This window comes from Hemicordylus capensis, chromosome 3, assembly GCF_027244095.1.
Source record: "Hemicordylus capensis ecotype Gifberg chromosome 3, rHemCap1.1.pri, whole genome shotgun sequence".
Taxonomy (NCBI): Eukaryota; Metazoa; Chordata; class Lepidosauria; order Squamata; family Cordylidae; genus Hemicordylus; species Hemicordylus capensis.
Genome location: NC_069659.1, coordinates 313,956,639 through 313,978,403, shown reverse-complemented (window position 1 = coordinate 313,978,403; position 21,765 = coordinate 313,956,639). Strand labels below are relative to the sequence as shown.

Here is a 21,765-nt window from a genome sequence, read left to right as displayed (position 1 = left end):
GCGGAGCGCATGCTCAGAACTGCTGAAAAAGATACGGCCGCCCAGACACAGGCGGCCATATTGGCTAAGTTTAAGGGCCAAATCGGCCCATGTATTGGCCCCCGCGGCGCCGCCCACCCACCCTCCCAGCTGATTTTTGAACCAAGCCCCCCCCCAAAATTAATTGCCAAATCAGCCCAGGCACTTGCCCCCGCGGCTTCCGCCGCCGACCGACCGGCCGCCTTCCCAGCTGCCGATACCTCCTTACCCCCGGACCACGTCCTTCGCTTGATTGGAATATCTATTTACAGAAGGAGAGAGGAGCTCGCATGCAGAGCTCCACTCTCTTTAAAGTCTCTTCCCTAACTGGCGCTATGGACGCGAAGGACGCAATAGGCAGGCGGGCGGGCGGGCGGTTGGCAGCGGAAGCCGCGGAGGCAAGTGCCTGTGCCGAATTGGCCCTTAATCGAGGGGGGGGGGGTTGGATCACAAAGCAGTTGGGAGGGCGGGCAGCCGGTCAGCGGAGGGAGGGGGAATGGCGGCGGGGGGCCAGGAGCGCCATTACTAGCGCCCGTTATTCAACAGGCCAAAATTCACTTGTGTTTAATACTGAAAAGCAGCAAACTGAAGATGATTTATCAAAATGGTTTTCTATATTACGCAACAGGAAACAATTCCAAGCTATTAAAATAACTGCAAACTGAAAAGTAATACATAGGATATCTGTGAGCCAGAGGTACAGGGCAAAATTAAGTCTGTGAAGTAAAGGTACCAGGCATGATTTTGAAAGCACATGATACAGCAACCAAAGTTCTCACACATGGGTGGGGTGGATGACACAAAAATTATTCAGTCAATCCCTAGACCAGCAAGGCAGGTCTCAGTATTACCTCATCATCATCTCTCTCTCACTCTGCCAACTGGTTTCAATAGAATGGCTCATTCACTTTCCCACACATTGTACTTTCTTCTGATATCCATCCCAGGTGGCTCCTGCCACTCCCAGTACCACATAGGATAAGCACACTGTGGGCCTTGCTTTGTCCCCTGCCAGTGCCAGTTACACCAGTTTTACACTAGAAGTGACAGGATAATGAGGAATTGGCTACAACTGTTCAGCCAAAAAAAAAAAGAGTCATGCAGGCAGTTCCCTGAAAATATTAACTCAGTGACCTAGGGCCATGAAAATGTTGGGAACTATTAGGAAGGTGAAAAATCCTGCCACTATCTTAAAGCCTTTATATAAATCATTTGTGTGGCCACACTTGGAATACTATGTGCAGTTTTAATCACCCCAAAGAATATCATAGCACTGGAAAAAATACAGAAAATTATCAAGGGGTTGATGCTGTCCTTGGGCAGTAAGGCTTTAAGCTGTTAGTTTAGGTAGCTAGTTTAGCCCTATTAGTTGATAAACTCCCTTTTAGGCTACCCTGGCAAGTGACAGTTCACTTGTGGTCACCATGATGGGCACCATGTGATAGTTTATAAAATTATGAATGGTATGGAGATATTTTATCAACATTAGTAGAGCTTAGGGTCACCCAATTAAATTTATCAGCACTAGGTTCAGAATGGGTAAAAAGAAGTGCAGCGTGGTGTTGGTTAATTTATGGAACTCACTGCCATAGGATGTGGTGATGGACAGTAACTTTTAAAGAAGATTGGACTCATAGATCTGTTCCATCAGTGGTAGCAGAGACTATAAAAGCATAAGAAAATGGTCTTGTAACATATTGATGTAGTGTGTGCATACTAATGTCCCATATTTGATCAAGAGAATTGCAGCCATTAGACAAATCCATACAAACATTGACAAGAAACATTTTGTTTAAAGGGGCATCATCCAACCAAAGTTAAGAAACTTAAATCCCATTGATCTTAGTAGGAAAGACTTAAGTATACACTTGACATATGGTTATCTGGTGGCAGCTAAAGAGGAATCCTATTTTATGGACGGCGACTTTCTCCTGCCAAATATTTTAATACCAAATTGTCTTAGCTTCACACCGGCTCTTAAAGTGTGATGTATGTGATTTTGCCAAAGAATAAACTGCTATAATGCTGTACCAATGAATTGCAGAAATAGAGTGTTTCACAAGACCAATCCTGTCAATTTGCAAGTTGTATACCGTAAACATCAAACTTAGAAAGTTAAATTGGAAGACTAACTGTGGGACTATCTGTGACTGTCGGTAGGAGTTCTTGTTTCACTGTATTCATGAGACACTTTCATTCAAATAGTGTTGTGACTTTCTTACTTAACAGATGCTGAATTGTATATTAACAAATATTTTCTGAGAATGAATACAAAGCTTTTTTCTTAATCTGTACCCTTATTTAAAATGTTTTGAATTGAAAGCTTTGTAGACAGGCAGGCACACTCTTTTTTAGTGTGAATTTAATCGTGCAATTAACATTGAAAACCAAAAATTTTAACAAGTCAGGAAACTTTCAAAACAATGATTAGTTTTCTGTTTTATGTATGTGTTCTCAATCATATTGCCCCCTTCTCATTGCCTCCTTCCCGTGTAAAAAATAATAAGCATGCAAACCCAGGACATTGGCCTGGTATCTAGCCACACATCTAGCCATGTTTACTTTATAAACCTCTTTATGGATATTCTAAGTAATCACATAGAGAACCACAGTTTAAGACAGTTTTGACAATTGTTACACTGATTTTTTGTTTTCTTAGACCTACTGTGCTGCCTTATGTCAGCCTATAAGAAGCATCAGCTTGGTCTTTATTCTGATCATGATGAATTGTTCTATGAGAAACAATCTCTAGTATACGCATATGGCTATGCTTTCCCCCACTGATTTTCTTTTAGAATTTCTTTAGAATTTCTTTTAGAATTCTTTTAGAATTCTTCATTTAAAAAAACACAAGTAATGTGTGTACCTCTGGACTGCATCCCATAAATACATTTGGGAACATCCACATAGTAGTTTTCCAGGATATTGTTAGTCTCTTTCAAGCAGAAGGAATTCTGGGAAACTGAATTTCTTTGTGGCACTTTAAAAATTATTTCTGTAACTTCTAGATCTTTTTCAATTGATCAGTATAACTACCTGCAATTTTATGTGTTTTAATTAATACCAAATGTATTCATCCAGAAGACAGATCTTAAAACTGGATGAAGATTATTTTAAGGCTGAGGCGGCAGGTTTACATGGCCACATACCACTAGCTAATTAATAGTATCCAGTTTGGTTGCAGTGTCTGTCTACTGCATAACCTAGAATTAATCTCCCGCTATGTTGATATAATGGCTACTGTGTTTTATTTCTCTGTTGGTGGAGGAGGGCATTCACAGTGGGTTAATTACCCACTTGCTCTGGAGGCAGGACTGTGTTAATAAGTAAGGCTCTTTACTTGCTTTTAAATTTTTTTGTTTTTGTTTTTAATTAATGTTTTACTTTTAATCTTGTTGTAAACCACCCAGAGACGTAAGTTTTTGGCGGTGTAAAAATATGATGAATGAATGAATGAATGAATGAATGAATGAATGAAGAGTCTTGGGAGTGGGGGAGAGGAAGATCCTTCCCAGTTCTGTCTTGTGTTCTCTAGAGCCAGCTCAGACTTTTTCCTTGTCTTTGCACCAGAGGTGCACCTAGGTAATTTTGGAGCCTGGACCTAAAGGCCTGTGGAGGCCACCGCCTCCCCTGCAAATTAAGCATCATCATGCTTTGCCGGGCAACCACACCACCCAGGACAGACTAAAAAGGATTTGGAGGCCTCCAGGGTCTGTGGAGGCCCTGGACTTCGGCCCCTGGACTTCGACCCCTTTTTTGCACTAGCGTCGGGTCTGAATAACTGCTGGCTTTTATATTTTAAAAGAGTCCCGTCCCCTGACTCACATCCAGTTTTTTTCTTTTCTTTTTTGCTTCCCCCACATTTTGTTTAACATCCAGCCTAAAGGAACCATTCTGCAGAACTTGAAAGCTTTCTCGCTACTTGGTAACATTTTAGTTCATCCTTATTAGGTATTGACTTACTTTGGTTTTTGGATTTAAGCAGGAAGCAGGGGCGTAGCTGTAACTGAGCGAAAGGGTTCAAAGAACACAGGCCCCCAGCTCCTGAGGGCCCTCCAGTTCCACCCCTCCCTATTTTCTTCAATATCTCCCTCATTCTGGGGGGCCGCCAGAGAGAGGGATGAACACGGGCCCCCTCTCCCCTAGCTACGCCCCTGGCAGGAAGGTACAGTGGGTATAGGAAAGAATCACCCCCTTTGATAGACCTTAAATTCTGGTTCCCTTACATCCTGAAATGAAAACACAAAGAAAATTCCCTTCACCAGCTGTACTTATCCAATGCAACCTATAACATCCAACTGAAAAACATCACAATTACAGTCCAGAAAAAGTGTCAGAAATAAAAAACAAGAATTACTGAGATTGAAAAAGGATCACCCCCCCAGTGTCAATATTTTGTTGAACCACCTTTTGCTTTAATAACAGCCTTGAGTCTGTTGGGATACTTCTCTATCAACCTTGCACATCTAGACGGAGCAATATTTGCCCACTCCTCCATACAGAACTGTTCAAGTTTGGTCACATTGGATGGTAGGTGTTGGTGGACTGCTATCTTCAAATCTCTCCACAGACTTTCTATGGGATTTAGGTCTGGGCTCTGACTGGGCCACATGAGGACGTTCACTTTTTTCTCCTTCAGCCACTGTGTGGTCAATTTTGCTGTGTGCTTCGGATCGTTGTCATGTTGAAAGGTGAATCTTCTGCCCATCCTCAACTGTCTGGCAGAGGGTAGCAGGTTTTCTTCCAGAATCTGACGGTATTTGGCCCCATCCATTTTTCCTTCTACCCTAACGAGAGCCCCAGTCCCTGAGGCAGAGAAACACCCCCACAACAGGATGCTGCCACCTCCATGCTTCACTGTAGGTATGGTGTGTTGTGGATGGTGAGCTGCGTTGGATTTACGCCAGGTGTACTGTTTGGTGTTGAGGCCAAATAGTTCAATCTTGGTCTCATCTGACCATAAGACCTTTTTCCATTTGGCATCAGAATCTTCAAGGTGCCTTCTGGCAAAGCTCAAACGAGCTTTAATGTGGCCGTTCTTGAGAAGTGGCTTTCTCCTTGCGACCCTCCCGAACAAGCCACATCTGTGGAGCGCTCGTGAAATTGTTGTCACATGCACAGAACCACCACTCTTTGCCATGAAGTCCTTTAACTCCTTCAGAGTGGCCATTGGCCTCTTGGTAACCTCTCTTACCAGTTTCCTCCTTGCTCTTCCATCCAGTTTGGAGGGCCGACCGGATCCAGGGAGGATAGCAGTCCACCAACACCTACCATCCAATGTGACCAAACTTGAACAGTTCTGTATGGAGGAGTGGTTTCTCCACCTTAAATATGAGGAATTATCATGTATGACGACATATGACCCCAAATCACAGTCTTATAATACTTATACCCGGTATTAGAATTACCTCAACAGTCACAATGTAGTGAATAGCAAGCATCTTTCTCCAGAATTCTTTATGAGGCTAGACATTAAACAAAGTGAAAGTGAGGAGAGGGAAAGCTAGTCACATTGTAGGAGCCCAACAGCTTGCAGTTTAACAAGATTAGGAAGGAGTGCGGGAGGAATTACACACAATTAATGAGCCACACTGATTTCAGGATGCACCTTAGGTATCTGGGGGTAAAGAGAGTAACTGGAGTTAACTCAGTTCTTTCTCCAGCATTGATAAAAGCATACCAACCCCTTGTAGGACAAGAGCCAGAAGTAAAGAGAAACATGATACTCTTAATTGCCAGTTTAAGCGTTGCACTAGATAGTCAATAGAAACTGTTTGGCTTTGGACATTTTACCCTACAAAAGCTGCATCCTCCATTCTTAATGGTAGTTCACTTTCTCCTAGTTGGAAAAACTCTTAAATCAGGGATATTCACCTTGTGAGGCTAATGTAAAGTCTTCTGTAATTCTTGCTACACCACAGGCTTTGGGGCTCATACAACATGATCATTTTCTCTCGCCATCCTTTATGAGCTGGTCATTATCCTCTTCTGTACATGAAAATTGTAATCACTACAGGAGACTGCCATCACCATTTGGGTGTTCTACCTAAATGTCTCCTACTGTCTGTGGGGAGAGAGAAAGATAGGAAGAAGAGCCTTTCCCATTGCTTGTCCAGCAGTGCATCCTAATTAGCAGAGGGCAGAGAAGAGAAAAGGGCTTCTGGGGGCAGAAGGTGTGACTTTGGATAGATTTAGGGTTGCCACTTTCTAAAAAACAGAGTTTGTTTATTTTAACCGTTTCACAACACAGAGTTCCCGCCTCCCCACACTCAATAAATCCATATATGGGGAAGGAGAGGGAGAGAATTGTCACCTCAGTTGTTGCACTATTTTGCCTGTCATGAAGCTGTCTCTCCTCTTGCCCTGCCTCCTGGGTTGTTGTCATTCTCTGGTTCCTTCCCTATTCACTTTGCAAAAATGGAATTGATTAAGTGAATCAGCTAGGATTAAGTGTGAATCACACTAGGATTGTCACATATCCTGAGTCTTTGTACCCAAGGTAGAGTCTTGGGACGCCATGGTCCCTTGGGAGAGGAAGTGCCCCCTCAAATAAATAGTCCCCCCCATTTCAGTTTCAGAAAACTAACATGTGGGGCATAGCTCTCCCACCCATGAGTGCACTTTGACCCTTCTGTGTCTCCTTCATTTTTGTGTGCCATCACTGCCAATTACTTGTCATGGGGGGCAGAGGAGACCCCAAAGGTGCAACCCTAAATCAGCTCAGTTTGTACAGTGGCCATCCTGAGGCAGTCATTATCCTGTCGGGATGTGTGTGTGTGTGTTTGTATACACTTAATTAATGTTATGATATTTTAAGCTTAGCAATGAATGTGTGTGGGGAAACCCACAGCGACAGAAAAATGCAAGAATAACCCATCTCATTGTCTCAAATTGGATTTCATTATTTGAAATCAGATTCACATTTTAGTCTGAAAATGGAAACTTTACTGCTTTCAATTAAATAAAAGGCTTGTTGGCTTTTCTCTCATGAGACGCAAAGTGGATCACAAACCCAGTTCCATGTCATACCAAAAAGAGTACTTATCAGACCAATAGTACATCAGAATCCATAGTACATAGTAAACGGACTTGGCTACTTTCCCAGAAATCACGCTATGACAGAGTCAACATTGAGCACATGATTACATACTGTAGGTACTGTTTCCTTAGTGAATAGCAGCAATCAATAACTGCCCTGGTCTAGACAACAGTGGAGAAAAAGTGGTCTATAGATGAGTGAGTTGACATACCTGCCTTTTCCGGGGGTGGGGTGGGGTGCTCATTTCCTATCCAAGATGGTGGATCTGAACCATCAATTGCAGGAATACTGAGCTCAGTCCAAGGGTGGTGGTAGGAGCTTGGCAGTCCTGCCAGTGCCTCCACCTAATCCCACTAATCGCCTGTGGGATTAGGCAGAGCAGCCTGGCTCAGTCTTGGGAATGTGGTTCAGCCAAAGAAACACTTTCCATGTGGTGGAATGGCCATGGGCAGCTGAACTTGAACTAGATCCTGGCTGCCGACTGGACTGTCCTTTTGGTAGAGACTGGTGGGTGGGTAGAGCCATGTGCTTGCTGCTGGTCATCCTCTGCTTCAGCCTTGCTATGCTATATGGTTCACTTCTGCTGCTCCAGAAGATTATGTTGCTCTGGTCATCTTTGGCTCAGCCTTTGTGCTGGGTGTCGCCGGCTTCCTGTGAGTCCCCAGTTGCCTCCTGGGCAAGCCCAACCACTGTGGCCTGGCCATTCTCTACTTTTATGTTTCGCTTGGGCTCCAAAGCACCTTGCTCACCATGCTGGGGGCCACAGTCCAGCTGGCCGCTGGAGGAGCCTATTTGCTGACCTCGATGCCTGTGCTGCTGGACTGCACCATGTTAGTGGGTTCCTGGGCGGTTTTGTGTATTGGTGTGTGTCCAAAGCTCTACCCTTGTGAAACAGGCCCATTCCTGGACTTAGGAAAAGAAGGTTGAGTTCTATGGGATAGAGCCCCGGCCCTTCTGCAAACTAGTACACAGAACAGAACAACAGACTGCAATGCTGTTTGGAGTGGCCATTAAGTTTACCCTCTGAGGAACTGTGTGTGCAGTAGTAGAAAGTTTATTTGCTGTCTGTCTTTTTGACTCTAAGACACCAAGGACAAAGGGGCAGTTGAATACTTTGACTCTACATTGCTACCATCTCTCCAAAAAGAGGTTGGACTGGGAACTTGAATTTCATTGCCAAAAAAAAGTGTACAAAAGATTCAAAAGTTGAGCAGTCCACATTGTTGGAGATGGAGTTCCAGAGCATCAACCTTTTGCACTGACTATCCTAATGACCACTAGGGGAATTGGGGGTAAAGGTAGTTAGTGAGGGTCTCCTTACCTGTCCCTGCTTGCCTCTACTCTATGACCTCTGCCTTGATTCTTCAGGTACTTCCTGTGCTGAGTCAGACCTCTTCCTTTCCTCTTAGAGAGTAGATGGCAACATCTCTCTTTCTCCCTACCTATTCATTATGTAGCTGATCGTTAAGATAGGTCTTTCTTATCTCAAATTAATTCTAATGGGGGTTAAAAGTGCGGGGCCCAGGGCGGTCGCCCTGCTTACAATGCCCTAGGGACAGCCCTGCCCTACAGAACTGCAGTCTTGCTTCCTCAGACGGGATGAACTGAGTGTTGAAGATGGAGTATTTCTGTAGGGTATGTGGGTTGTTGTATCTCCCCAAGGTCTAGCCTTGTTATTGGAGCAGCTCCATGAGAGACACCCCAGAATGACCTGTAGGAAAGCAGTAGCTCAAAGCTACATATGGCCCAGAATGGATGCTGCTGTGGAAGACTCGGTGAAATCCCACTTGGTCTGTCAAGAACTCAGGACAGCAGCATCACAGTATGCCCCTGGGAATGGCCAGGTCAACCTTGGGTACAACTTCATATTGATTATGCAGACCCATTCAAGGGGACTGTGCTGTTGGTGCTAGTAGATGCACACTCCAAGTGACTGGGAGATCTCCCAGTTAGGGTAGCTACTTCATTTGCTACCACTGAAGAATTGCATAAATAGTTCAGTACCCGAGGACTTAAACACACTATTGTGTCGGAAAATGCTTCCATATTAACTGCATATTCACCTTCCAAGGTCATCTGACCGCCCAAGGCACTGAGTGAAGGAGCTTGTGCCTTTGGGTTGGATTTTCCACATCCCAGCCCAACAGCTATGGCTCCAGTTCCTGATTCAGAGCTGCTGGCTCAGCGGTTGTTTTTCTCCAAGTACACCTTCTGAATCTTTTCAGCCTGTAAGGAATCCTGAAGTGCTTCCAACCATGACACCTCCACCTCGTTGGTCTATACAACTTTGAAGCTGGACGTAAATAGCAGTGACTAGGAAATCATGGGCAGAATAAATCCCACCCCTGTTGACAGTTAAGATCAGGTAGTCTACCCTGTATCTCTAGTTAGTTGTCTCATTGGTTCATCTTTGTTGCATATAGATGTTCTTGTTCTTAACAGATGGTGGGTAGGGATGTGGTAGCCTAAGTGTTAATCTTAGGAACACAGGAAGCTGCCGTATACTGAGTCAGACCATTCGTCTATTATTTCTTGTTTACACAGTCAGACAGGTATTATTGACTGGTTTGTTTTATCCAGACACCGAGTCCCTATTATTATTATTATTATTATTGTTGTTGTTGTTGTTGTTGTTGTTGTTGTTATTTTACATTTATATCCCGCTTTTCCTCCAAGGAGCCCAGAGCGGTGTACTACATACTTGAGTTTCTCTTTCACAATAACCCTGTGAAGTAGGTTAGGCTGAGAGAGAAATGACTGGCCCAGAGTCACCCAGCTAGTTTCATGGCTGAATGGGCATTTGAACCCGGGTCTCCCCGGTCCTAGTCCAGCACTCTAACCACTACACCACGCTATCTAGCTCAGTATTGTCTACACAGACTGGCAGCGGCTTCTCCAAGGCTGCAGGCAGGAATCTCTCTCAGCCCTATTTTGGAGATGCCAGGGAGGGAACTTGGAACCTAGATGCTTTTCCCAGAGTGGCTCCATCCCCTGAGGGGAATATCTTACAGTGCTCACATGTGGTCTCCCATTCAAATGCAACCAGGGTGGACCCTGCTTGGCTAGGGGGACAAGTCATGCTTGCTACCACAAGGCCGGCTCTTCTGGTCTTCTGGTCAAGTAGGCTGTGGGGGACAGATTTATTTATTAGAAGTGAGTTCCTAGCAGATGGCTATGACTGGGTTGTGTCCTGTATTTGGACTGAGGTGGGCTACACTACAATACATATACTGAGTCAGGCCATTAGTCCACCTAGGTCAGTACCATCTACTGTAACTGGCAGTGGCTCTCTAGGACTTAAGGCAAGAATGTTTTTCAGCCCTTCCTGAAAATGCCAAGGATTGAACCTGGGACTTTCTTCATTCTAAGCAGATGCTCTACCCCCCATCCCGGGCAGCCTGTGGTGCCATCCCCTTGTATAGAATACAATAGAACATATACAAAAGGGCCATACGTGTAAAGAAGAACCAAAAGCTAACAATAAACCGTGTGCAAACAGCAAATATCTATAAACATACAAACTCAAGAATTAAATAATTACATTTTTATATGTGCATAATAAATTCTTTTAAATATCTACATACTTCTTAATAAACATACATATTTAAAAAGAACACCAAGGAATGTCCAATGTTGCCCAGAGCACAGAATAATAGTATTCCAATCCTGCTTGATCAGCATAAAGGACTGTAATGTTACAAGAGAACGCCAAAGCGAAATAAATATTATCTTTACAAGCTTCAGATAACAGGATGGACTATTATTACAGCTCAGTTTTCCATGCTGACTCCGAAGGATTGGAACTTTGCCAACATTTCCTATAAATTGTGCTCTGGGAACCAGTAAACCTGCTTTGGTGTTCTCTTGTAACATCACAGTCCTTTATGCTGATCAAGCAGGATTGGAATACTATTACCATCTTCATTATTCTGTGCTCTGGGCAACATTGGACATTCCTTGGTTTTTCTTTTTAAATATATATGTTTATTAAGAAGTATATTTATAGATATTTAAAAGAATTTATGATACACATATAAAAATATAATTATTCAATTCTTGAGTTTGTATGTTTATAGATATTTGCTGTTTGCACATGGTTTATTGTTAGCTTTTGGTTATCCCCTGTGTATGAGCAAGGAAAATATCCTGGCACCACGGGAGTAAATTGCCATTCTGCACATGATAGCTGTGATTATGTATTTTCATTTCAGTTCTGAAGCAACCAGAATGTTTTGTGTTGCTTAGCTTATTAAATAATGCATAGCTGGGTGTGAGAAGAGAAGCAACCTGTTTCCTCAGCCTAACATTTAGCTGCTTCTCCTGGAGCTTCTCTGTATGGGGCTTTTACAGCACTTTTGCACACTGAGGCTTGGGGTGCATTCATATGAGGGGGATTTTGCATGAATTCAGTGCTGAGACAGCAAGGTACTGTTCATATAGCATAGGAACATAGGAAGCTGACATATACTGAGTCAGGCCATTGGTCTATCTAGCTCAGTATTGTCTTCACAGGCTGGCAGCGGCTTCTCCAAGGTTGCAGGCAGGAATCTCTCTCAGCCCTATCTTGGAGAAGCCAGAGAGGGAACTTGAAACCTTCTGCTCTTCCCAGAGCGGCTTCATCCCCTGAGGGGAATATCTTACAGTGCTCACACATCAAATGCAAACCCCTGCTAACTGGGCAAAGAGGCACCTTTTACCGTGGTGATTCTCTTTATTTAGCAGAGGGAGAGTAACTGGCCACCCCCAGCACAGTATTATAATATTATTATTATTTTACATTTTATAGCCCACTTTTCCTCCAAGGAGCCCAGAGCGGTGTACTACATACTTAGTTTCCTCCTCACAACAACCCTGTGAAGTAGGTTAGGCTGAGAGAGAAGTGACTGGCCCAAAGTCACCCAGCTAGTATCATGGCTGAATGGGCATTTGAACTCGGGTCTCCCCAGTCCTAGTCCAGCACTCTAACCACTACACCACGCTGGCTCCGTACTTCCAGTGACTGTTGCTAGTGTGTGTCTTATGTTTCTTTTAAGAATGTGAGCCCTTTGGGGACAGGGAGCCATCTTATTGTTTGTTATTTCTCTTTGTAAACCGCCCTGAGCCATTTTTGGAAGGGCAGTATAGAAATCGAATTAATAACAACAACAACAACAACAACATCATTCATATGCAACCAGGGTGGACCCTGCTTAGCTAAGGGGACAAGTCATGCTTGCTACCACAGGAGAACATAGGTATCTGCATCCAAAAATAGTTGCATTTTCTAAAATGTTTTCCTGGGATACTCCATCATTCTGTAGAATATGATTCTGATGTGTGGAAAGACCTCTGGAGCTTTCCCACAGAGCGCTTCCAGCTCTCAGGGTATATGATGAGCGAAGCCACTCTGAATTACACTCACCACATAAGCAGCCCCTCTCCTCTGCTCTCACATTTTATTTTTGCACATTGCATGTCTCCGTGTTTTCCTTCTAGCCAATGAAGAGTGAGAGTGAGAGAGTGTGTATGTGTGTGTGTTTGAGACCTCCATGGGGAGGAACACAATGTTGCCTTCAAAACCTCATGTCCTAGACTAGGAGCATCTGAATACACTAACAGATTTCTTCCCTTTTTTCCAACATGTGCAGGATGTGCTTTATGTCAGTTTGTTGGTATAAAACCTCTTTTTTAACCAGCAAAAACCTTAAGCAAGCAGACTAATATTGTTCAAAAAAGTCAACTTGAGCATATACAGAGGTTTTGGAACTAGAACTTTCAGAGCTTGCTTCTTGAAAACTGAGTTTTCCACTCTTGGTATCTAGGCAAGGCGGTTCTATCTGCATCTCTAAAGAGTGCTTTCCTATTATAACGTTAATGATGATGTGAAAACATCAGTGCCTCTCCCTGGCATTTGCTGTGGTGTGTTTAGAAAAACTCGCTTAAAACCAGGAATTAAAAATAACCCGGAAATACATCGGGACAAGCTAGAATTCACAAGAGAAAGTCCAATTTGTGTGTGGCGGGGTGCTAAGATCTCAAATGGACTTGGAAGTAAGTCTGGCGGCCGATGTGTGAACGCACAGGTTCGCGGTATTACAGCCCTGTGTGTGGAAACCCTTCTGATGACCTTGAGAACTGGCGAAGGCGAAAAGCGCAATCCAGGGCTGAAATACATCTCATTGCAGTCAATGGACTTTACTCTTCGCGTAGGTCGCTTAAGACTGCAGCCTAAAGCGCCAATCCGACGCAGAGTCGTTCAGGTCAGGAGCATGTGAATTGCAGTTGGACATGCGCAGAGTCGAGCTGTTGGGCAAACCGAGGACTGGCAAAGCCCAGCGGCGTGAATTAAGGCGGCCCACGGCGCAACAGCGGCGCGTTCTTACAGGCTGATTTGGCAGCCGTCCTTTCTCCACATTGGCTTTCCCTCCCCGCGCCACTGACAGTCAAGCCCGGCTGCCGTCTCCACCCCACCCCCGGGCGCGCCTCTGGAAGCAGGCCCGCCCCTCATGGCAGGGAGTCGCTGCAGCCCTTCGCTCGCCTCCCTCCCTCCCCTCTGAGGAAGCCGAAGTGTGCTGATGTTGGCTGTGGGTCGTAAGGCTCCGACGGTCCATTTCTCCAGAGGCGGCGGCGATGAAGCTGACGAAGACTGAAGATCCAGCGGGAGATGCTGCCTTTGCTGCAGCCCGGACGACGTACATCTTGGGGGTAGACGTGGGCAGCACCGTGATCCGGTGCCACGTTTACGACAAGGGGGTCGCGCTCAGAGGCTCCGGTAGGAAGCAGGTGAGAGGAGTGGCTGGGCTTGGTACTCGTAGTGGGAAGGAGAGCGCTTCAATGCAGCTGCTGGCCGGTGGCTTCCTTTCCTGTCTCTGATTTATAGTTCTCCTTCCTCCTGCTGCTGTTGGTTCCTGTTCTTTGGAGAGACGTTTCTCCCTCCCGTGTCTTTCACACCCGTGTCAAGGAGTTTCTTAACTGCCCATTGTGTTTATTTCTACTTCGACCCTAACTCAGTCAGAGGAATTTTTCTAAATAGACCCTTAACTTGAAGACACCGCCTTAGAAATCTTTTATTTTCCCTGGCGTAGTGGAGTCTGCTTTTGGGCGCACTAGTTGAATAATACGGAAAATGCTCCTACAGTTTTATGCATGTGTTTTCAGAGTTAAGTCCCGTTGCCTCTGAAGTCGGGCTTGCTCCCTAGAGAGCATGCCTAGGATCGCAACCTTAATAAATTGTCTTCTGTCAGGGGTAATTTATAGTCTTTTCTAAAGCACAGAACAAGTGAGGATCTGCAAATATGTCTATATATATTGCCATGTATCCCAAATCCCTAAGAGTGCTCCCTAGTCAGAGTTCCAGCTGGAACCTTGTTGCAGAGGGAGACAAGTAAAAGGGATACTTACAAACAAACTAACAGACAAACAACTAACTGTTTGTCTAACTGAACTAAAGAGGATTAGACAAGGTTCCCGCAATATAACTCATTGCCTGACAGAGAAATTCTCTTTTTACAAGTCAACTCAAGGAGGGTGGTGCTCAAATTAGCTTTTATTCATGATCATGAAGGCAGAGTACTAGTCAGAAGTCTGACAAGCACTGCACACCCAACGTATGCAGTTGTCAGTTTATATAGGTTAAAAGCAAGTCAGTATGTCCATCAACATATGTCATTTGTGGATAAACATATGTTTTCCTGTGGTGCTTGAGTCCTGGACATGAGTTACTGTTTGGCCTTTCTGCTGACCCTACTCCTTATCAGTATCTCCTAGTGCCAGCTATGTTTCTTTCTGCTAGGTGGGGGATTTGTCTCCTGTCAGGCTCTGGTATTTTCCCCTCTTGGCCGATGGGCATCACATACTTGACTCGAACAATTTCATTCTGGCCTACTGGCCTTATATTCTGTTTAGGAGCCTGAACCAAACTTTTATACACTTATTTGTGGGCCTAGATTAAACATTTCTTTATCATTGACACTTGATTTGTGTGGTGTGTGCAAGCTCAGATCCGTAGATCAGTGGGAAAAGCCATGCTGCTGTAGCTTCTGAGTTAAAAGAACTTGTGTTCTGTCTCTGTGTGTGTGTTGCTGCTGGAACATCCATTTAGCTTCAGTAGCACGTACACTTTATGCCAGTGTTCTTTATTGTAAAGTCCAGAGCCAGTGGCGGACCCCATCAACCTCAAGTATGGTTCATGACTAATTGTTTGGCCTTGTGTGCAGAGGCACTCTTACCTCTGGACTTTGGGGCCAAAGTCCAGGGCCTCCACACCCCTTGGGGGCTCCCAGATTCTCTTTAGTTTGTCCTGGGTGGTGTGGTCACCATGCCACTGGCCCACATTGCGCTGGGCAGTCGAGTGTGATTGTGACCTCCGCCGGGTGCTTTAAAGACTCCACCCGTGGGGTGGGGAAAGAAATATGTGGGATGGGAATATGTTAAGCTGCATGTTGAAATGTTCCTGCTAATGCATATTTACATAAATATACCTGTTTTATGTTCTTACTTGCTTGTGAGTTCAGTTGCTGTTTGTGCCCTCAAGAACCCATGTGTTAAAAATGCTGTGTGTGCGTAGATCACACATGTCAAACACAAGGCCTGCGGGCCGAATCTGGCCTGCCTGGCTGTTTTATGTGGCCCACGGTGATTGTGCCGCATCCAAGCGCCTGACCGCGCTGCCTCAGTACCCATTTGCAGGCAGAAGGACCCAGTCCCAGAAAGCTAGGTAGGGGCAGGGCGCTCCACACAAGTGCCTGACTGTGCTGCAGGCAGAAAGACCCAGTCCCAGTGTAAAAGCTAGGTTGGAGCAAGGCGCTCCACACAAGTGCCTGACCGCACCACAGGCAGAAGGACCCAGTCCCAAACAGTGAGCTAAGTTGCTTCTTCATATCCTTGCTTCTGCACACCCCTTCCCTGCTGAGACCCAGCACTAGGCACGACCTTGCCAGAGTCCCGATCCTGCACCTGCTGCCAGTAGCAACTACACAGGTATGGAGCTTGGTTTTTTTTCCAGAACATGATTAATGCACGAGGATGGTGTGTGATATGGTGTCTCAGGGTGAGGAAGGATCTGTACTTCTACTACTAAGACTAAGTACCTTAATAAAAAATTCGGCCCGCGACTTAGCCTGTGTTTTAGATTTCAGCCCCATGTGATTGAGTTTGACTCCCCTGGTGTAGACGGATGATGCTTAACTTGTGGGTGGGTGGGATTCTAAAGGTCTTTAGGTCCAGGCTCCAAAATTATCTAGGTGCACCTCTGTCTGTGTGAAGCCATAGTCCCCCTGGCACCCTGTAGAAATAACCATTCGCACCCTGCAGAAATAACCATTCGCACCCTGCAATGCTGCACTTTGCGCAGTGATGGGGGTGGACTCCTTTTAGAAAATGGAGTCCTGCACCATCTTGGAAGATGTACACAGAGTGCTGGCCTGGGAAGCATAGCCCTTCCCAGTGCTTTTCTCCTAGATCTCTTAAGAGGAGACTTGGTCTCTCTTAAAAGGCCCTCCCTGCACTGAGTAAAGCAAAGCACTGTGCAGAGATCAGTGCAGTAGGAAATGGCTCTCACATGGAAATTCTTTGTCAGAGTGACCCCTTCTTGTAAAATAATGAAGATCACTGTTCTGCAGCATGGGGCCATTGAGTTTCTGAGGATATGAGTTTATGAGGATGTGGGTGTGTGTACACACACTCCTTCTCAGATGGCAGATAAATGTGAAATATCTTGTACAGGTAATAAGTATATTCAGTTGTTGCAAGCAACATGGCAACCTTGTGGATCCCCAATAACCCACACAGCTCATGGGATGAATGGTGAAATATATGTTGATTATAGAATAAGTGGGAAATGTTATATAAAATCCTGTTCAAGAACAACTGATGTCTTTTTGAGGTACTTCTTGCCACATTCCAGGTATAATACCACAATGCTGAACTAGAGCATAGAATGATTTCCGTCTCTGAAATATTTTGTTAGCATGCTTTAAATAACTGTTTGCTCTCATTGCAATGTAGGAGTTCTCAAGTTTTGCTATCATTGGATTTTTCTAATTCTAAAAAATAAACTATGAAAGCTTCTAATTTGAAAGATAGAGGTATATTTCAGCTTGCAATATTCATGATCAGTGGTCCTTTGAATTTTTTTCATCTCTGTGCAGAATGAGTTTTGTTCTAGGTTGCAATATCAAGGCACTGTGCGCGCACATGCATTCAGAGTGAGCCCTTCCTAATTCAACCTGAGTGGGATCTAAAATTAACTGAGTGGACATCAGAAAACTTGTGAGCACATGGACACCTTAGAGCAGGGTTTCTCAACGTGTGGATCCCCAGATGTTACTGGACTTCAATTCCCATAATCCCCAGCGGCCTTTGGTTAGGAATTATGGGAGTTGAAGTCCAGTTACATCTGGGGACCCACATGTTGAGAATCCTGCCTTAGAGGGAACAGTGTTCATTATGTTGGGGGCAAGGAGCACAAAATATAAAGTTTCAGGACTTGGTATTGTTGTGAGCCAAGCTTGATTTGTACACTAGATATGCTTCGAAGCTAACATATGGAATTAGGCTTGTTTTATCAGTGTCACAAAGTGATCAGTTCTTTATATGGCGATCATGTATAGTCTGGGCATGAAAGTAGAAAGAAGACCAAAACACTCTCAAATAATTCAGTGGGCTTTATTGAATATAAAAGAGAAGCAGCATCAACCTAACTGAGCAGATAACAGAACAATAAATCAGAGCTACAAGTAATATTTCAGTTATAGCTAGTAATAACATCAACCTAGTGTTCCTAACTATCACATGTGTGTGGATGCATGTAAGAGCAGTATTAAATCTTCCTAAAACAAATCAGAGATAGATAGAAAGAGGAAGTGGGGGAGGTAAGGAAGGGATGGTTGGGAATCAGGAGTTAATAGAGGGAGAAAAAGTGGGGGAAAGGGGAAGCGAAGTGGAGACTAAGGCTGTAAAGGCAACATATTTACCAGGATCTAGCGTGGAGCAGCAGTTCTACACAGCCTGGGTATGAGGCTTGGGAACGATGAGGCTTCAGATGGAAAAAGCTGGTGCTGGATTTCGCAGACAGAGTTAGCCCTTGATTCTTCGCCCTGCGGTAAGAATAACCGAGTAGTCTCTTGTCCACAGGTCCCAGGCCTCTGCTAGCTCTTCGGCTAGACAGCAGGCATTTGGGATGCTCATATAAGCAAAGATCTGCTGGCTAGGGAAAGCTTGCTAGCTCTCTGTCTGGTGAGCTCACTTCTTATAGTTGTTCCATCATTTGATCTCAACACAGAGTCTCTTCAAAAAGTCATCCTCCTTCTGGGATCACAAAAGGTATCAATTGTTGTTACCCTCTGGAACCTATCTCCTGACAGATTAGTTCGAGTTCCATCTCCTACTAACTGTTGTTGGGAAGAATATTGTTCCATTGACATGCCCAAAGCAAATCTGCATCCCTGAGCTGGCAAATGGGCATCTTCTCTTGTCCCCAGACTTTCTGGCACTTGGTCTTCAAGAATGTTAAAAAGCCAAAGGCGTTAGGAAAGAAGAAGCAAAGCTATATGTATCATTTTCTTTTGTGTGCATCTACCTAGGGTGTTACGAAGATTTACACACACAAGCAATTTGGATATGTTGTGGTCCAGGTCATTCATGTTGGACCAGAACTCATAGTCCAGCGAGCCGGGATGAGGTCTATGTCTTTGCCAGAAAGAGGAAGCAAAGCTATATATGTGAGACAGCAATTAAATCATTTTCTTTTGGGTACATCTATCTAGCGTGTAATTCTAAAAACAGCAAGAGGATATAAACCATGCACCTAATTAAAATATTGCAGGTTACGTTAACATTGCAAATAGCTTTTCAGGGAAAAGACAGGATTATCCCGTCTTCCAGGTCAACCACCACAAGACAAAGCACCATTTGGCTTGTTTCTTACAGCAATGGCCAGGTCACAGCTCTGTGATTTGTAAATAGTCAAACTATTGACTATTGACTAGTGAGCTTAGCCAAAGCTATTACCTGAGAGCACAGTCCAGACCATTTTAGGAGTTAATCATTTCACTCCATTGAACTCCTGTTGCAAGGAGTTCAGTGGTTCTTTGCAACAGGGAATCTCTCAATGGAATTGCTGGCAAAGACAGAGACATCAGCCTGGCACGCTGGACTATGAGTTCTGGTCCAACATGAATGACTTGGACCACAACATATCCAAATTGCTTATGTGTGTAAATTTTCCTAACATGCATCTGTAAAGGCATTCCATGGTGATAGCATTTGGATATGTGTGATACAGGAAAACAAGCCTAGCCATTGTGTCTCTTGCTTACACGTTTCACAAACATTGTGAAACAATGCTGGATTGCCTCTACCTTCACAAAGCAATTGCCATTTGCTCCAGAGCATAGACTGTTGAACCTTTTCACAATATTCTAATTTTCTGGGATTGTGGATTTGGGATTCTCATGAGCTGTACGCCATGATCATCACAATTCTAACAAATTAAGGCTTGACTTATCTCGCTTTGCGTGTAATGCGTCTATCTCATATATCAGTTTCACCTTTTAATTTGCATTACTGAAATTAATGAACTTTTGCACGATATTCTAATTTTTCGAGTTTCACCTGTACATACTTTCTGCCACCATAGGGCTGACAAAGTTGCCCAGATCAAGGGAGTATAGTGTAAGTTCTATAATGACTGAACTTACAACACTTACTCATACTTGTGGAGCTGGAAAGGAGCACCTGGGCAAGGCAACAACCCTCTAAACATGCTTTATAAATTGATTGAACTGTTAACTCCTTCAAAAGTTTAAAATGTTTCAATCCAGAAAGAAGAAATCTAATTACCTGAATATATTTCTCTACCTCTGTAAAGTATTATTAATTTAATTCTATCTTAGTTCTATCTAGTTCTATCTTAGTTCTATTCTATCTTAATTCTATCAAAATACCTGTTATAACTTCAGCAAGAAGGCAAAAGTGCTGTGGCAGCACAGCATAGCATCCACAGTTGTCCTTAGTCTGGAATAGGAGTGCTTGCTCTGGAGAAAGGCCCTTATTGGGATAGGAGATAACTGTGGATACTAACCGTTTGGTTAATAGTGGTAGTAGATATCCCATCAAGTAGATGAGGAAAGTGTAGGTATAATTTAAGTCTGAGTTGACCTACAATGGCTCTAAGTTAGTTCTCAACTTGCTATCTTGTTAACGTAATTTATACTCTTGGGTATCTCAGCATCTTTACATCTACCATTATTCCCAGTCTAGCAGCACTGCATGCTCTCTGAAAGCTCAATTATTTATTGCAAATGGGGTCCAGTTTTAAAATGCTTGATGTGATTTAATTAGCATGGGCTTGGTACCTCTAATTGTCAGTGTGTGTTATTGTTGAGCAATAATGATGCAAGCTTTATACAAGGTAGTTGGTACTACCAGTTTTCCATAACCTGTACGTGACTATTACTGTCTCCATAAACCTACAGTGATACACCTGCACCTTTGGGCAAATGTAGCAATAGCACATTTTTTTAAAAAGAACATTTCACAAGATGAAGTAATGTGTGTTCAACCTTTTCCTAAAGCAGAACTCCCTAATTTTGTACGCTAAGAGCATCTTAATGCCTTTTAATCCCATGATTGGTCCCAAGCTTAAATTGGGCTGCAGCTAGGTCCCCCTCTATGAAAGGGCTTTCTATTATGGAGGCCAATTTGCTTGCCAAAGTAATCTATTTAGCTTGATATGAATGTACAGAGCAGGCAAACTCCAAAGATAGTACTGAGGCTAAAGAAGTCATGACAGACTTTTACCTGCTAAAGAAGTCATGACAGACTTTTTACCCTGGCCCATATCAAGTCCAGATTCTGGGCGCATTATCAGCATAGGGTTATTTGCAGCAATGCTATTTGTTAATGACCTGTGAGATTCCAAGTGTCAACAGTGGGGCACAATGCAGTGTTGTTCTCCAGACTGAATTGGACTTTCATAACCTTTAGGCAGAGTGGTCACTTCCTGATAATGTATAATAAGAGCATCATGGCTATGGGGAAGTGCAGTCTGGCAATCACAAATATCCAAAATGACAAAACATACCAACTTACATTTGTTGGTGCGAAAGAAAGGGGCTAATTTCTCCTTTAGAAAATGCAGTGCAGCAGTGGATATTAATGGTAATGTAACAATGAATTTGAGTAGGATGCACCACTACCATTTTATCTGTACAGTACAGAATTCACCCAAAACATGGACAGTGGAAACTGTCTTGATAAACTATGGATACAGTGAGGGAAATAAGTATTTGATCCCCTGCTGATTTTGTCCGTTTGCCCTGTGACACAGAAATGACCAGGCTATAATTGGAATGGTAGGTTTATTGTAGCTGTGAGAGACAGAATAACAACAAACAAACCCTCAAAAGCCCAGTGCCCAAAAGTCAGCGATGGATTTGCATTGTAGTGAGGGAGATAAGTATTTGATCCCTTCACAAAAGATGTCTTAGTACTTGGTGGCAAAACCCTTGTTGGCAATCACAGAGGTCAGACGTTTCTTGTAGTTGGCCACCAGGTTTGCACACAACCCAGGAGGGATGTTGTCCCACTCCTCTTTGCAGATCCTCTCCAAGTCAGAAAGGTTTTGAGGCTGATGTTTGGCAACCCGAACCTTCAGCTCCCTCCACAGATTTTCTATGGGATTAAGGTCTGGAGACTGGCTGGGCCACTCCAGGACTTTCATGTGCTTC

General features: G+C 43.9%; 1 protein-coding gene across 2 annotated transcripts in view; it reads left to right on the top strand.

Annotated features, from left to right (window-relative positions):
- The first annotated feature begins 13,318 nt into the window (after positions 1-13,318).
- The window catches only part of GK5 (glycerol kinase 5), a 76,972-nt gene continuing 68,525 nt past the window's right edge, over positions 13,319-21,765 (top strand). Inside the window, exon 1 of one of the 2 annotated variants that reach the window (XM_053311258.1) lies at positions 13,319-13,819. In XM_053311258.1, the coding sequence (XP_053167233.1) occupies positions 13,667-13,819 (153 nt within the window). In that variant the 5' untranslated portion in view covers positions 13,319-13,666. The remainder of the gene's footprint in view (positions 13,820-21,765) is intronic. The other variant, XM_053311256.1, reaches the window with a different exon arrangement.